The sequence below is a fragment of the Cajanus cajan genome, chromosome 2, assembly GCF_000230855.2.
Source record: "Cajanus cajan strain Asha chromosome 2, NIPB_CcT2T_4, whole genome shotgun sequence".
Taxonomy (NCBI): Eukaryota; Viridiplantae; Streptophyta; class Magnoliopsida; order Fabales; family Fabaceae; genus Cajanus; species Cajanus cajan.
Window position 1 is genome coordinate 16,585,242 of NC_138518.1, and position 17,224 is coordinate 16,602,465.

General features: G+C 33.8%; 1 protein-coding gene across 5 annotated transcripts; it reads right to left on the reverse strand.

The window, feature by feature from the left end:
• Positions 1 to 2,638: 2,638 nt before the first annotated feature.
• On the reverse strand, positions 2,639 to 5,119 carry LOC145954193 (serine/threonine-protein kinase 1). 5 transcript variants are annotated; one of them, XR_014431355.1, is made up of 3 exons: positions 4,959 to 5,119; positions 4,729 to 4,817; positions 2,639 to 3,001 (listed from the first exon to the last, which is right to left on the reverse strand). XR_014431355.1 is itself a non-coding variant. In XM_083067979.1 (3 exons), exons 1-3 carry the CDS (start codon positions 4,966 to 4,968, stop codon positions 4,457 to 4,459), a joined length of 255 nt encoding a protein of 84 aa, XP_082924105.1. In that variant the 5' UTR covers positions 4,969 to 5,119; the 3' UTR covers positions 4,418 to 4,456. The 5 variants fall into 5 exon arrangements, 1 of the variants encoding a protein (XP_082924105.1); XR_014431356.1 differs by having other exon boundaries at positions 4,956 to 5,119; XR_014431353.1 differs by having other exon boundaries at positions 4,939 to 5,119.
• Positions 5,120 to 17,224: the final 12,105 nt, after the last annotated feature.

Genomic DNA, 17,224 nt, shown 5'->3' on the forward strand with positions numbered 1-17,224 from the left:
CCATATTGGAATCCTCACCATGGGACTCCCAAATTCCATATTTTCCCAAAGACTATATTCTAATCTCACCAAGAGATCTCCCAATCCATACCATAACCTTACTCCTCTAAGTCCTATTAGCTTTCTAAACCAAGCACACATAGCATATTCAATAATTACATACAAACTTTTCCATAATCATGCCAACATTCCATACCAAATATATGATATCAAAAGATGATATGATTCAACATTTAAAAGTCCCATAAAAACTTAATTATAAAAGGTTTTCCTCAAATAGACCACACACCCAGCGTAGTCAGATCACCCCCAGCGCAAACTCAAATAGAGACTTCATGCCTGGCGCGCTCACTTTGCGCCTGACATAGTCTACATAGAGACCTACAAAGGTCTCTGCACCCAACGCATTTATCCTACGCCCGAAGCAATTCCAGACAGAGACTCCCAATGAGTCTCCATGCCTAGCGTACTTATCCTATGCCCGGCGCAATTCCAAACAGAGACTCCCAATGAGTCTCCACGCCTGGCGTGCTCAGATCACGCCTGACGTCATATCAGCAACCAAAAACATAAGGCCTATGTCTGCTAACACGCCCGACGTCGTTCCCTTCACGTCTGGTGTGGTCCATCTAGAGACTTTCCACTTCAAATTGCGCCCGGCTCAAATAACCTCACGCCCGGCGTGATTTGATAATGGTGGTCCTGGATGAATGCACGCTCGACGCCAAGAACTACGTCTGGCGCATGTACAACCAGAAAACCTCGAAAACCTCAAAAATTCCTTTCCAACATGAACCCAATCCAAATTACATGAGTGCGAACCATTATAAAGCATAAACACTATCCAAAACAACATATTAAGCGATAAAAATCAAGTTTTAACCATTAATCCATGGAAATCATGAAGAAACCCAACCAAAACCCTTTCCACTCAATCTAGCCTTAATCATGCATAAATCATGGAATCAATGTGATATTTCAAACTCATACATACTAGATTAAGTCTTATAAGTACTACCCTTACCTTAAAAACCTCAAAATGCAAGATTCCAACTAGATCCTCAAATCCTAACTCAAACTTTAATCCCTGTTTTCAAGGCTTTAGAGGCTAAATCTCTTGAAATCCCAGTTGTGAAGATTGATCATGGCTTGATAAGCTTCCCAAATGTGTCCTTAGCTTCCCTCCGGACTAGAGCCTCTCTCTCTACTTCCTCTCTCTAGAAACTGTCTCTGTTTGACAATGAGACCCTCCGGTCCTAAATCCCTATATATAGCCATTTTCCAAAATTTCCAAATTTCACCCTTAGCACCTATTCACCTCAAATATCCTACTTCTTGCAGTATTTCAACTTCCTAAGCTCTTAAACAACCTCAAATTCACTCAGAAAGACCAGATTTATCTTTTGCTCCTATCCTCTAATGTCCTACCATTCCTACTCCTTTCCATGCAATACTCACAACTCACTACCATATGAAGTGCAACATGTATTGACATATAATCAAACATCACATTCATATACATACTCCTGGAATAATGAGTTGCATGCCACAATACTTCACTTAACTAAGATGATAAGGAAGGTGATCAGTTTTTTTCCCTCTTAATACCAGTTTAATATAATGGTGTTCAATGCATCAATCCCAACACTCATGCACACACGTGCCTATATAAACATATCAAAACAACGATATCTCATCTTATACTACAAAATCACTTCTATGTCCAAACAACTAATCAAAACCACATAAATATACAACATGCACAAAGATAGGTACATTTCAAATCTACACACACACACACACACACACACATATAAAGCATATCTACCAAATAGCCTGATATTTCCATGCCGTTATAAAAACAACCTTCCTTCCCCTTTTATAAAATAATTAAAATAAAATCAAAATACACTCCTCCTTTTTAATAAAAGCATCACAAGCTTATACCTTTAATAAAATACATCTTCATAAAATACGCCCTATATCAAATAATAAAAAAATATTAACCAAAACCATGTTTTATTAAAATAGAACTCATATAATAAATTAAATAATATCAAAATCCTTTAATAAACACATTTAAAATATTAAAATAATTATTAGCTTATCATTAATACAAATTAGGCAAAATGGGGTCACTAGTGGAAAAAAGACTTTTAAAATCGGTTATTTTGGACTTTTAAAATTGGTTATGGAACCGATCTTAAAAGAGCCGATTTTGAAAAGATAGACTTTTAAGATCGGTTATCAACCGATCTTAAAAGTCTACTTTTAAAATCGGTTGTTATATAACCAATCTTAAAAGTCAAGACTTTTAAAATCGGTTGTTTTGCAACCGATCTTAAAAGTCTACTTTTAAAATCGGTTGTTATATAACCGATCTTAAAAGTCAAGACTTTTAAAATCGGTTATTTTGCAACCGATCTTAAAAGTCAAGACTTTTAAAATCGGTTATGTAACAACCGATTTTAAAAGTCTACTTTTAAAATCGGTTATGCCATAACCGATCTTAAAAGTAGTGATTTTTTTTGTATGTTTGACTTGTTTTGGGAGCACCTCAGAACAAAAAACATGCAGAAAAACCAGACAGTTCAAAATATTTTCTCAATGAAGCACAAATCACATACAAATGACAAGATGATAAATGTTAATCATATATATATAATTGAATAGTTTTAAATACATCTAATACATAAATGGACTACATTGCTCAATGAAATGTAAGTTCTAACTAGTTAAAGCAATACTATAAAACATAAGCCCAAACTAATTAAAGTAATGGTCAATAAAAAAATGTGGCCCATTGTTCCCTAATGATGTTTATGTCTTCTAGCGGCAATGGTGATCGAAGCACTACTGCAGAAGGCACATGTTGGTTGTCTGGCCGTCGGAACGGAATGATTGGTCATAGAAGATGGTGACGATAAGGAAGAAGATGATGAGAGAGGCATAGAGACCATTGCCTATCCATCCCAGTACCTTGTTTCACTAACCTTGTTACCTAATACCATAAAACAACACAATTTTATTTCGCACAGTTGATATGTTGACAGAGATTAGAAAAATACTACCTAGAAGTAATGCAATAATTAAAGATATTGAAAATCCAAATAAATAAATAGAGATGTACAAATGAAGAAAATTTGAATTGTTTGAGGGAAAGTTATTGAACTTTGGCACGGACTTACTGGTATTTGACTTGATTATATATATAATGATTTAAATGGAGATATAGGGACACAATATATAAATGATGCATTTGGCATTCTTGTACTATTTTCAACTTTAATAGAGCCACATGCAAACATATTACTATATTTATAATGATTAATGTGATAACTTCCAAAGTGAGGTGCACTCCAATTGGCCCACTTAATTAACCCTTTACCTACTGGCATATTCTAGGGGAGTCTCAAGACAGAAAGTTGAACAATTAATCTGAACTTGTCTAAGGGTTGTGCATGTGTGTGTTAACAAAATTTGTGTCAATTCAAACCAGTTAATAAAGAATAAATTGAATGTTAATTAAGTGTTGACAAGTGTGCTAATTATTCTGATATAATCAAGCACAAGGTGTGTTTATATTCAATACGATAGTTGATTATTACCTTTTTAATTAAATAATGTGTTCTATATTTTATTTTATAACTCATGTTCGATAAAGTTTTGTATGTATATAAAATTAATAATATGTTAAAAGAGTATGTTTCACAATATATTTAAATTATATTTTAACTTATTTGATTAACTTAAAAAATTATCTTACTAAATTCAACCTAAAACGAAAAAAAAATGATTTTAGTTTTTATATTTTACTCATGATTAAAGTTTTTATATTTATATATAGTTTTATATTGATAAATTTGATGTTAAAGTTTTTATATTTTACTCATGACATTGCTGTTTCACGAGATCCTAACCCTTCAATATATTTATGTTTTAAAGTTGAAGTTGAAAAGAATAAACAGTTAGATTACGATTCAAGTTTTTATTCCAACAATAGAGAGGATCTATTATTCCCACATGTTCTCTCTCTATGACATAAGTTTTGCACTATAAGCTAAGAAACTAATATAATGATGAAAAATAACTTTACAATCTATGGTTTTACCTTAATCTTAGCGCCAGAGGAAGCAAGAGAAATCGAAGAGGAGGAGGTTGATGCTGACGAGGTTGCAAGAGCAGACAAACCCAAATTGTAAGTCATGGATTCATCTGACTAAATAAGTTGCAAGAGTTTGTGATTAGGATTTTAAAAAGAGGCCCTCATGAAAAAAAAGCAAGAAAAAACAAAGGCCAAACAAGAAAAAGCATGCCAGTCTCTGTTCATATTTCCCTCTAAACAAATAATTACCCTGTCACCATAGCAATAAGGAAGCCCAAACTAAAAAAAAAAACACATCACCATTGCTCACAAGTCACAAGTCATAAGAAAACTCTAAATCTAGAACGTGTTTCACAAAAACAGTGCCACATGAGCAACGAGTGGAGGTTGCCTTCTTACCCAAAGATACTCTTCTCCTTGATAGCTTCCAAGATAACCGACAACATTTGGATGATTACATTGTTGTAACATTTCAATCTCACCACGGATTTCCTCATACCCCTCCTCCTAATAAACACAATAAGCACCAAGTTCATTCACAACAGTTCAAACTCCATCTAATTAATCAAAATACCACAACACAAGTGTCCGAATACAAAAGCAACGTGAAGTCATGAACTCACCCCTTCAGATAACGGTATTACTTTAATAGCAACCATCTCCGAGGTTCTCAAATCCCTTGCTTTGTAAACAGCTCCATAGGACCCCTTCCCTGTCATCCAAAATCCACAAAAACTACATAAACACCACAATTACAACAATTCGCAATGCACGACCAATCAGAAAAGTAAAACACGAAAACAATTTTAAAAGTGGATATTGAAGAATAGAACCTTTATAATTGTACTACTACCTACTCCCATTCATTCATTCGTTCCATTTCCACCAAGTGACCAAACAAAACTTAGGTGGTGGCGGAATCTCCGAGGGACTCTCCCTCTCCATAAAACCTAACCAAACACGAGAAGAGAAGAGAAAAGAAACTGCGCGCTTCAGTTCCGTTTGTTTCCCTCAGATCTCGAAAATGTAGAGCGCGGCTTTCACTCTCTCTCCCTCGCTCCCTCTCCCAAACCCTTCCCCAAACGCCTTCAGACTGAGACCCTCGCTCTCTCTTCGCGTCTCTGCCAAACATGGCAACGCCGACGGCGTCTCTTCCTCTTCCTTCGTTCGCCGATCTTGGACTCTCTCTCCCTCCTCTTCCTTCAAGTTCCGCCCTCTCTCTTCCCCTTCACCTCCACGCGCCGCCGAAAACGTCGTTCCCGATAGTGTTCCCGGCGAGAACACGATCTTCAAGACTCTCGAACTTGGCGCCTTGTTCGGCCTCTGGTACCTCTTCAACAAGCAGGTTCTATTCTCTCGCCAGATCTCTCGTTAAAACGTTTGTTCCTGCCAACTCACCGACTCTCTCTCGACGGGCTTCACGAGGAACGTTGAGAATCCTCCGCCGTCGTCCTCATCGTCCTCGTCGCCGCCGCCGAATCTGTTCAAAGCACTCGCCTGAGCCGAGCTCCGAGCCTTCCAAGTCCCCGTCGGCTAGGGCTCCTAGATTCCACGAAAACAAAAACGAAATTGAAAACGAAGGGCGAAAAATAAAGAGCATAGCAGACATAAACGCGTGTTTTGCGAAAGGGGGATAGGACTTTTAAAATCGGTCTTTAAGAGTCCATATCAGTTTTTCAAGAGCCGATTTTAAAAGTAGCGTCAGAGACTTTTAAAATCGATTATAATATAACCGATTTTAAAAGATACTATTATTTATAAAATTGCCACCGTGTCACTTTTAAAATCGATTATCTTATAACCGATTTTAAAACCCCGATTTTAAAACTCATTTTTGTATTAGTGGGTGTTACACAATCACAATAATGGCATATGAGAATTGGACGATTAGAGTTGTGGTTGTTGTCACCAAATAAGGAGGAAGTGTGGCAATTTGAGGAGGTGGCATGAGATGTTTGAGATTTCTTGTCATGATTGGAGCTTTCAGAGCAAACTGTATAGTTTATCAAAGTTTACTAGTTTGTCAAAGAGTTCGTCAAATAGTATAGGAGTATCATGCTTACAAATAGAGGTCGTGAATTCACGAAAGGAAGACCCGAGACTGTTAGGATTGCAATAACAAGATTAATGTCATCAATGAGATGACCAATAAGAGCGACTTCTATGACTGGGATAAAACATAAATAATCATTGGTGTTGGAAGCACCAGTAGTAATGTTGTAGAGGCATTCCTCCAAGTATATAATACAAGTGCAAGATTTGTTCACTTAGTGTTTGTTTAACTACATTTAAGTAATAGTAGAGGAGGTGGTAGAGGTCATTACAATATGCACATTAAGGTCACAAGATCCAAGAAGGAAAAAGAACACATAGTGTCGCTTCCAAAAAGTATAGATAATATTAATAGTAGCCAAATCTCCATCACCAATGGTTAGAGGTAGGTACGGGGTGTCACCAATGACATACCCATGGAGCACATTCACGTGCAGGAGATGAGTAATTTATATGTACTAGGTATAGGGAGTTGTCGTAACCGGGATCACGACGGGATGACGCCAACATTTATTTCAATGGAGCCGCCACCAATATTTTATTTTAAGGGAAAAATATTGGAAAACCCTTTAAAAGGTAATCTTTAAAATTAAAATTGGGTTCGAGAGTCGATTACGTATAGGGAAGGTATTAGCACCCTACAACGCCTGTAAAAATAGTACCTTTAATTAATTGCGCAAAATTATATAAAGTTATAAATATTTAATTTACTCCTCAGAAAACCTTTTTTTGTATTTTTATTAGAAAATTATAGGGATTTGGGTTAGCAAATGACTAATCAATAAACCTTTCGAATAACATGATAGATAGAATTGCTATTCAATCAATGTTATTGATTTTTATTTGTTGATGCTAAATTATGCTTAAAGCTTAGGACAATGAATAATTATTCTATTAACTTTTATGATTTACATGATATTAAAGGGTAGAAGTGCTACTCAATTAATATCATTAACCATAAAAATAAGTATACATGAATATTTTTATCTAAAGAAATAGATTTTGCATAGGAATTCAAGTTAGAAAATGGCTAATCAATAAGTCCCTCCAATAACGTTAAAAATAGAAGTGCTACTTAATTAACGTTATTGATTGCAACATATCCTTATTTTTTTTAAAAAGAAATTTTGTACAGGAGAATTTAAGCTAGCAAATAACTAGTCATTAAATTCCTAGAACCAAATAATGCTAGAGATAAAAATATTATTCAATTAACATTATTATTTTTTGTATAATAAATATTTTTTAAACAATTATTTTAAAGACAACAAATCATATTCACTATATACAAGCAATTATTAAATAATAAAATAAATAATTAAATAAATAAAAAGAAAAGAAATGATACCAAATGAGATGCTTGAACTTGTTAAATCTTCGAATATAACGATCTATTAGGCGCTTTTTAGCGACCTAACACACTACAATATTCCTCACAAAATCTCAAGAAATACAGAAGAGAGAGAAGAGAAATTTTGGGCTCTAAGGAGTCTCAGACGAAATTTTCTGGGGCCTAGAAAATGAACCCAAGCAGTCTATTTATAGACTTCAAAAAGGGTCCAGAACGGCCCGTTCCAAAATCGGAACGGCCCGTTCTGGATATGGCCTTTACGTGTAAATTTTGTAACTGGAACGACCCGTTCTGAAATTGGAACGACCTGGTCCAGTTAAAGTTTTAGCCCTCTTTTGAAGAGTTTGGAACGGCCCGTTCCAAATTAGGGTTATTGGTCCTTTTAGGAACTTGGAACGGCCCGTTCCAAAGTGGGAACGACCCGTTCCGATTTTGGAACAGCCCGTTCCAGTCTTCTAAAATTAGCTTATTTGGGCTTTTGGGCTTTTGGGCTTTTAAAGTCCTATCTTGTTGTTTGCATGCTTCGGGAGCTCCTTCCCTTCATAGTAGATGTGCATTTCATTATTTTTGGGAGTCCGGATAAAATTGATTATTCACAGTTGCCCCTCTTTATTTATTTCTTTTTAAATAATCTAAATAAGGTAATTTAGATCAGTTCCAATAAGAAATAAATAAAGATGTGAATTAATTTTATCCAGCTACCCAAGACATAGCTTCTATTGTTGATGGAGTAAGTTCTTGAAAGATTCAATGCTTTTGCTTGAACAGTCCAATGCTAGAATATTGTGTTGGGATCATCAAGTGCTAGTGTTGGATCAACCGAATGCTTGTGCTAGAGGGGTTGAATGCTTGTGCTTGATCAACCGAATGCCAATGCTAAAGTGGTTGAATGCTTGTGCTTGATCAACCGAATGTCAATGTTTGATAGAGTGGTCAAATGCTTGTGCTGGATTGATCGAATGCTTATGCTGAAGTGGTTGAATGCTTGTGCTTGATCAATCGAATGCCAATGCTGAAGTGGTTGAATGCTTGTGCTTGATCAATTGAATGTCAATGTTTGATGGAGTGGTCGAATGTTTGTACTGGATCGACCGAATGTTTATGCTGAAATGGTTGAATGCTTGTGCTTGATCAACCGAATATTAATGCTAAATGGTTGTGATGGAGTGGTCGAATGCTTGTGCTGTATCGACTGAATATTGGTGCCAATTCAATCAAATGCTGGTGCTGGATTGATTGAATGTTGATATTGGATCGACCAAATGTTTGTGCTGGATTAGTCGATGGGTCACGCCAGGTAAATACTGAGCTTATACAAAAGACATTGTAACTTGTGCCAGGTAAGTACTAGACTTTTACAAAAGAAAAATGTAACTGGTGTCAGGTAGATACTAGGCTTTAAAAAGAAAAATGTAACTGGTGCCAGGCAGATATTGGGCTTTATAAGAAAATGTAACTTGTGTCAGGTAGATGTTGGGCTTATACAAAAGAAATTGTAACTTGTGCCAGGTAAGTACTGGACTTATACAAAAAAAAATGTAACTTGTGCCAAGTAGATACTGGGCTTTAAAAGAAAAATATAACTGGTTCCAGACAAATACTGGGCTTAAAAAGAAAGATATAACTAGTACCAGACAGATACTGGGCTTTAAAAGAAAATGTAACTTGTGCCAGGTAGATATTGGGCTTATACAAAAGAAAATGTAACTTGTGCCAGGTAAGTACTGGGCTTATACAAAAGAAAAATGCAACTTGTGCCAGGTAAATACTGGGCCTAAATAGAAAGTCAAATGTGAAGTAAGTGCTTAGCCTAAAAACTCTACGTCATAAGTTCTAAGAAGCAAGAGATGCAAATGAAATGTGATGCAATGGTGATATGATGCAAAATGTTTATGAGTCACAACTTTCAAGACTTAAACTTTTGTTTATTTCCCTTTTTGTTTTTGCTTTTGCTTTATTTTTTAGAAATTTCTCATCGTGACACACAACCAAGGATCATGGATGAGTGAGGCCTTTGGATACTTTTGTCTTGAATGATAGTTGACTATTCTCTTGGGTTACCCTTAAGCTGTTGTAAGCACTTATGAGTTGAAACAACGTTATCCTGTTGGTTGCGCTTTCTAACATTTATCAAGAAATTATCAAGCATACTGTGGCTTTTAAAACTCATAAGAATAATTTGTAATGCCTTGAATTTTCCTTTTTTAGATGTACCATGCATTTCCTTTCAGTATATTATCATAAAATGCAAAAAGAATTGGCAACATAGAGATAGGATATTCTTATTTAAGAGAGTAAGAATGTGTTTACAAAAGAAGTCATTGTATGACAAGAATGACAAATATGTACAATGGTAGCAATAGGAGGTAACTGTTGTGTGAGTGACACTTGCTAGTACTGTAGTTCAATAATCTTGATTGCTCGCCAATAAACTTTAGAGGATAATTCAATGCATTTTGCCCTAGTTTTCAGCTCTGTCGTGGGTTGCCCCAATTGATACCTCAAAAATTGGCATGATACTTATCTGCTAGATTGATTTTTCGGGTTTTCAACCTAGCATGTCGCTCTGAATTTGCTTTTGAATTTGCTTAGATCGCCTTTTTAGGTTTTCAATCTAACCAGCTCTCTTTTTTTGTGTCTTTTTTTTTTACCTAATTTTTGCCTAGATTTCTCTTTTGAGTTTTCAATCTAGCGGATTGCTCTAACTTTTGCTTAGATTGCCCTTTCGGGTTTTCAATCTAGCGAGCATTTTTTTATATAACCTTTTTTTTTGCCTAGATTGCTCTCTCGAGTTTTCAACCAAGCAAGTCGCTCTAACTTTTGCCTAGATTGCCCTTTTAGGTTTTCAATCTCGTGAGCTTTTTTTTTGTATAATTGGCCATGAAAAATTGCATTCAACCTTTCTCTTCAATGAGATTTAGTTGATCTAAACGGGTTTGGACCCATTTTGCTTCTTCTAATTTGGCTTCCGTCAATACTCTTAAAGATGGAATTTCAACCTTGATTGGAAGGACTGCTCCCATTCCATAAACTACGGAAAATGGGGTTGCCCTAGTTAATGATCCTCTTGATATTCTTGTTTGCTGCTCATGTAAAGCAAATGGAAGCATCTCATCCCAATCTTTGTATGTCACCACCATTTTCTGAATGATCTTCTTGATATTCTTGTTTGCTGCTTCAACTGCCCCGTTCATCTTGGGCGGTATGCAGAAGAGTTATGGTGCTGAATTTTGAAGTCAACACATAATTTTGTCATCATCTTGTTGTTCAAGTTGGCTCTATTATCAGTAATGATTCTGCTTGGCATACCGTAACGATAAATAAATTCCCTTTTGATGAACTTTGCAACCAAATTTCGAGTCACTTGGGCAGGGCATATGAAGCGGCTTCAACCAACCCGATTTGGTGAAATAGTCAATAGCAATCAAAATGAAGCGATGTCCATTTGACGCTTTCGGCTCAATAGGGCCAATAACATCCATTTCTCACATTGAAAATGGCCAAGGTGGTGACAAAACATTAAGAAAAGTTGTCAAAGCATTGATGTTATCAACATACATCTAGTATTTAAAGCAATCATTTTCCATTTCCTCACAAGTTTGATTAACTGCACAATCAAAATTATTTGATGCGACACTAGCATTATCACTTTCAAGCGCATTTTTTTTGCATTCTTTAAAGTTAGGATAAGATTGATAAAAAGATTAAGGAGAAAGGAAGAGGTAAGAGGTGAAAGATGAGTGAATGCATTTTTGAGATTAAGGAGAAAGGAAAGGGTAAGAGATGAAAGAAGAATGAATGCATTTTTGAGATTAAGGAGAAAGGAAAGGGTAAGAGATGAAAGAAGAATAAATGCATTTTATTTAATATTTAAAAGGAAATACATGAGCCCTTATTCAAAGAAATAAATCTTAAAGCCTTGGGCAGAGCAATAAGAATGACATTACAAGAAAATTACTTAAAATTTGAATTAAAAACCACAAGCAGCTTGACAATCTCCCAATTGTTAAGTTCCATATTCAGTGGACAAGCGTGAACCAGACTAGCATGTTTGTCCTCACGAGAGTCTTGCTCAACAACAGCCATTGAGTTTGGAAACTCAAACCCCGCACTTCAAAAGATTTCTCGCAGATCACTGATAGGGACCCCATCTATTCCCCTCAACAGAATTAACTGTCGACCCTCCATGACCTAGTAGAGGGTTGTTCCCAATATTAGGATTATCCTCTTTAAAGTTTAACCACCCAGCCTTAGTCAAACTTTTTACCTTAATTTTTAGTGCTCTGCAATTTTCAAGGGAGTGACCAATAGCTCCCGTATGATAATCACATTTGGCATTAACATCATATCCTCTAGGATATGGTGGTTCTATGGGCTTCATCAGGCAAGGTACTACTAGTGAATTTTGTAGTAGGAGAGGGAACAACTCAATATAGGACATAGGGATAGGGTCAAACTCAATTGGTTTTCGATCTTGGGTATTTTGTGACCTCATATGGCTAGAATTTTGGTTCCATGGCTGGGTAGATTGACGTGGTCGTGCAATAGGTGTTGTAGGTGAAGCTTGTAGAGCTTGATGGACAGGTTGGTGAGGATATGGTGAGATGGCAGTGATATTTGGGTAGGCCATGTGAGGGGTATAGAAATAAGGAGGTTGGTACGGAACTTGATGTTTATAAGAGGTAAAATTCATGGGTGAACCCTCATATTGGGTAGGTTGCATTCACGTAGGCGGCTGATTCACCAATAGTTGATGTTTATCTGGAGGGTCCATGGTTGTTGGAGGTGTGTAGTTGGGCAGAAGGCCATATGGTGGCTATTGGACCTCTGGAGGATCGACTTGTTGTCCGGGTCCATTAAGATGTAGAGCTTGTGGTTGTGATGAGATTGAGGTAAAAATAGGTAAATACGCAGGAGAAGTTGACGATTCTCCTCTGATTAATTGAGGGGTCCCTTCTACATTTACCACTTGTATAGACTGTAACATCTTTAGAATTTGGCTCATTTGTTCTTTTAGTTGATTGATATCATTCCTCAATTCTTCGTTACGTTCCTCTATCTCATCCATGATCTTAGCCTAGGAGCGTGTCCTATAACGATGCCAAGGAAACACTTTGTTGTTTTTTTTATTTATTACTTTCTAAATACACAGTGAATTTATGAGTATCAAAGAAAAGGAAGAAGAAAAAATAAATTTTGGAAAAGATTGATTTTGTATTCAAATTAAAGAGCAATTCCCCACATCTTAACGCTAGAGGCAAAAACTCCTTAGGTCATATAATGGTTGACACTTATTTCAAGGGAGCATTCACTCCTCAATAGATAAGGTCATCTTACTAGCAATGTAGCAGTACGTACCATATTTTCAAACAAGGATCAATATCTCAGGATCAAAATGTGATTAACAATCACTCAAGGGAGAATTCTCTCCTCAATAAATGATGTCTAAAACAAGTTATAAGTCAAATGTGCTATTAGATCTTACCTACCCTTTGGAGATCATTTTTTAGCACATTTATCTTGATACTCTTGCTTAACCCTGATGCATTGCTAGTATGATTTTGAATCTCCTCCATATTGAATACTATCAATTATTTTAAGGTTTTAAAAAAAAAAGATGAAAACTTAATTAAATGAAAAGAAGAAAAAATAATGAGACAAAGACTTAATTAAAATGTGACTTACTATGCCCCTAATATGCATGTATGAATGACTTTTTATCATTTATCCTTTATTTATTAAAAGAAGAAAATTATTTTAGGCAAGAAAAGCAATCTAAAAAAAATGATATTGGATATAAATGTATGATGCATGAATGTATTAACATATTTTTTTTTGTTAGTATGAATATATATAAGGAGAAGGATAGAGAGTAGTACACTGTGACCTATTACGGTAAACCTAGGGTAGGAAATTTCTAAGGTTAACACCCTACTTTGGGTTAAGTCCACCTATTAGTGCATGGTTTTGTGGGTGGATCTAAAAACTCCTCAAGATTTATTGATTCCCAGATTGCCCTTATCATATAAATAAGGACCTAGCGCATGAATCAATCACAAGTAAGGAACATACCCTCTCAATATGATTAACCCATGCTACTAGTAACAACCTGAGCAGTGACTCAACAACAGTCAAGTGAGCATCAAGCCCCTCAATAACAATCATCAAGCCACCTTCTCTTCTTAGGTTTGCACAGGCTTGGGTATAGAGCCCCAAAGTGTGTGAGGTACAAGTGTTAATGAGTGTGTGAGGAAACAAACAAACATGCAAATAAAATAAACAAAACTCTAATTTAAGCTTAAATCCAAACAGAACATGCGTAGCAAACAAAAATAACAAAACAAATAAATAAAACAAAAAATAAAATAAAAGGAAAGGAAAAAAAAATTAATATTTATAAAGTCATAATTTTGCGCAATTAATTTAATAAGGCCTGACTCTCAAACATCCCTAGTGAAGTCGCCATCTGTCGTAACCGGGATCACGACAGGATGACGCTAACATTTATTTCAATGGAGCCGCCACCAATATTTTATTTTAAGGGAAAAATATTGGAAAACCCTTTAAAAGGTAATCTTTAAAATTAAAATTGGGTTCTGGAGTCGATTACGTATAGGGAAGGTATTAGCACCCTACAACGCCTGTAAAAACAGTACATTTAATTAATTGCACAAAATTATATAAAGTTATAAATATTTAATTTACTCCTCAGAAAACCTTTTTTTGTATTTTTATTAGGAAATTATAGGGATTTGGGAATGGCTAATCAATAAACCCTTCGAATAACATGATAGATAGAATTGTTATTCAATCAATGTTATTGATTTTTATTTGTTGATGCTAAATTATGCTTAAAGCTTAGGACAATGAATAATTATTCTATTAACTTTTATGATTTACATGATATTAAAGGGTAGAAGTGCTACTCAATTAATATCATTAACCATAAAAATAAGTATACATGAATATTTTTATCTAAAGAAATAGATTTTGCATAGGAATTCAAGTTAGCAAATGGTTAATCAATAAGTCCCTCCAATAACGTTAAAAATAGAAGTGTTACTTAATTAACATTATTGGTTGCAACATATCCTTCTTTTTTTAAAAAATAAATTTTGTACAGGAGAATTTAAGCTAGCAAATGACTAGTCATTAAACCCCTAGAACCAAATAATGCTAGAGATAAAAATATTATTCAATTAACATTATTATTTGTTGTATAATAAATATTTTTTAAACAATTATTTTAAAGACAACAAATCATATTCACTATATACAAGCAATTATTAAATAATAAAATAAATAAATAAATAAATAAAAATAAATAAATAAATAAATAAAAGAATAAATAAATAAATAAAAAGAAAAGAAATGATACCAAATGAGATGCTTGAACTTGTTGAATCTTCGAATATAACGATCTATTAGGCACTTTTTGGCGACCTAACATACTACAATATTCCTCACAAAATCTCAAGAAATACAGAAGAGAAAGAAGAGAAATTTCGGGCTCTAAGGAGTCTCAGACGAAATTTTCCGGGGCCTAGAAAATGAACCCAAGCAGTCTATTTATAGACTTCAAAAAGGGTCCAGAACGGCCCGTTCCAAAATCGGAACGGCCCGTTCTGGATATGGCCGTTACGTGTAAATTTTGTAACTGGAACGGCCCGTTCTGAAATTGGAACGGCCCGTTTCAGTTAAAGTTTTAGCCCTCTTTTGAAGAGTTTGGAACGACCCGTTCCAAATTAGGGTTATTGGTCCTTTTAGGAACTTGGAACGGCCCGTTCCGATTTTGGAACAGCCCGTTCCAGTCTTCTAAAATTAGCTTATTTGGGCTTTTGGGCTTTTAAAGTCCTATCGTGTTGTTTGCATGCTTCGGGAGCTCCTTCCCTTCATAGTAGATGTGCATTTCATTATTTTTGTGAGTCCGGATAAAATTGATTATTCACAGGAGTGTTGGCACCAAGTTTAATGGGTAGGGTGCTAGCAATGGTAAGTTTCACAAGTGAGGCAAAAGTAAGGCTAGCCATGAGTAGGATTATAAAAAAAGGCTATTAAGCTTTAGGTAAATTTTATACCATCTTATTGGTACAAAATATTTATCGACTTCACCAATGGCTAATCTTCGTTGAGAAAACTGGCTAGTTACCTTTGGTGGGGACTCCCCTCCTAATATATTTTTTCATACACAAAGACTCGAATATGAGACATTACTTAAAGGAATCGAGTCCAATGTCACTCAGATCAACAATTTGTTGGTTGAGGGATATGAATTTGAATTAAATGAAATAATTATACTAATAGTTACTCTTGAAATAAGTAGACTTCTCCCTTGTATTTCTAAGAATGAGAATAAGAATACTTAATCTCAAACCTTTCTGAAATAATGTTTTAACATTTTTAAGGACATCTCTTTAGTGAGAACAATTTTAAGCACTTTTTTTAATGTATAAGTTTTTAGAGATTTTTTAACTATTTATTTATTCTAATTTTATTTATCATATTATTTATAAATAAAATTTTAATATTTTTAGATAAACTATCAATAATGAGAAAAAATCTTACGTCATAATATAAATTATTAAGCATTTGGCTTTAACTGACTCGTTGGAGGTTAGTTATTAATTAAAATAATTTAGGCTTTATAGTAAGGGGTATATTTTTTGGTGCTTTTCTTTTATGAGAAAATTTTTAAGAATTCTTATAACTACTTATTCACCTCAATATATTAAATATAAAATACTTTCTTATGTGAGAACATTTTTTTATTGATTTTTATGAAACAAGAGCATTTTTTGACACTTTTCTTCAACAATAAAGTTTTTATACTTTTTTTTTTAACTTTTTATCTAATTTCATTTTTATTTATCATATTTATTTATGATTAAAATTTAATATTTTAAAATAGGTTATCAATAATTAAATATAATCTTGTACTAGTATAAATCATTTGATATAAATATAAAATATAATTTATATATTTAGAATATTTATTCATATAAATTATATATATAATATTTATTTGTATATGTAATTTATTATTATACATTTTAGTTATATATGATAAATATTTATTCTATGCAATACATAGACTAAAATACTATTTTATGTTATGATTCAAAATCATTTTTAACTACTATCAATTTCTTTTAAAATTATTAAAATTTAATTTAGAAATGAAAAATGTGAATAATAAATTAAAAGAGTAAAAATTTAAAGAAAATTTAAAAAAACATTATCATTAAATAAAATCAACTAAAAACCTTGTTGAAATAAATAGTGCCTAATATCACTATTGTTTAAGAGAAGTATACTAATTTAGAGATTAAAAAAATTATTATTGATGAATTTTCCTTAAAATAATATTAACTTCAATTTCAAAAATAAGAATGACATCCATTTCTCATTAGTAGATGAAAATAATTGATTATTAAAGACAAAAAGTCATGAAAATTTCTTGAAAAATGTTTTTATCAAAGAAAAATAATTAAAATGGTTGTCATTAAATAAAGAATTATAAAAATACTTTTTTTATTCAAGCAATGATATAAAATTGAATCGGTCATCGAATCAATTTAGATAGTAATTTAATAGTTTAGTGACCAAAACTGAAAGGTCCCTCATTAAATAATTAAAACTAGTTTGTATTATTTTTTTTAAATAATATAGTTAACATAATTTAATATAAAAAATAGAAATCAAATTATATATGTATA

Bases quoted from the DNA above. Each gene is read 5' to 3' on its own strand.
- LOC145954193 (XM_083067979.1), bottom strand. The intron at 4,613-4,728 runs GTGAGTTCATGA...TGTGTTTATTAG, and splicing joins TAATACCGTTATCTGAAGGG to GAGGAGGGGTATGAGGAAAT.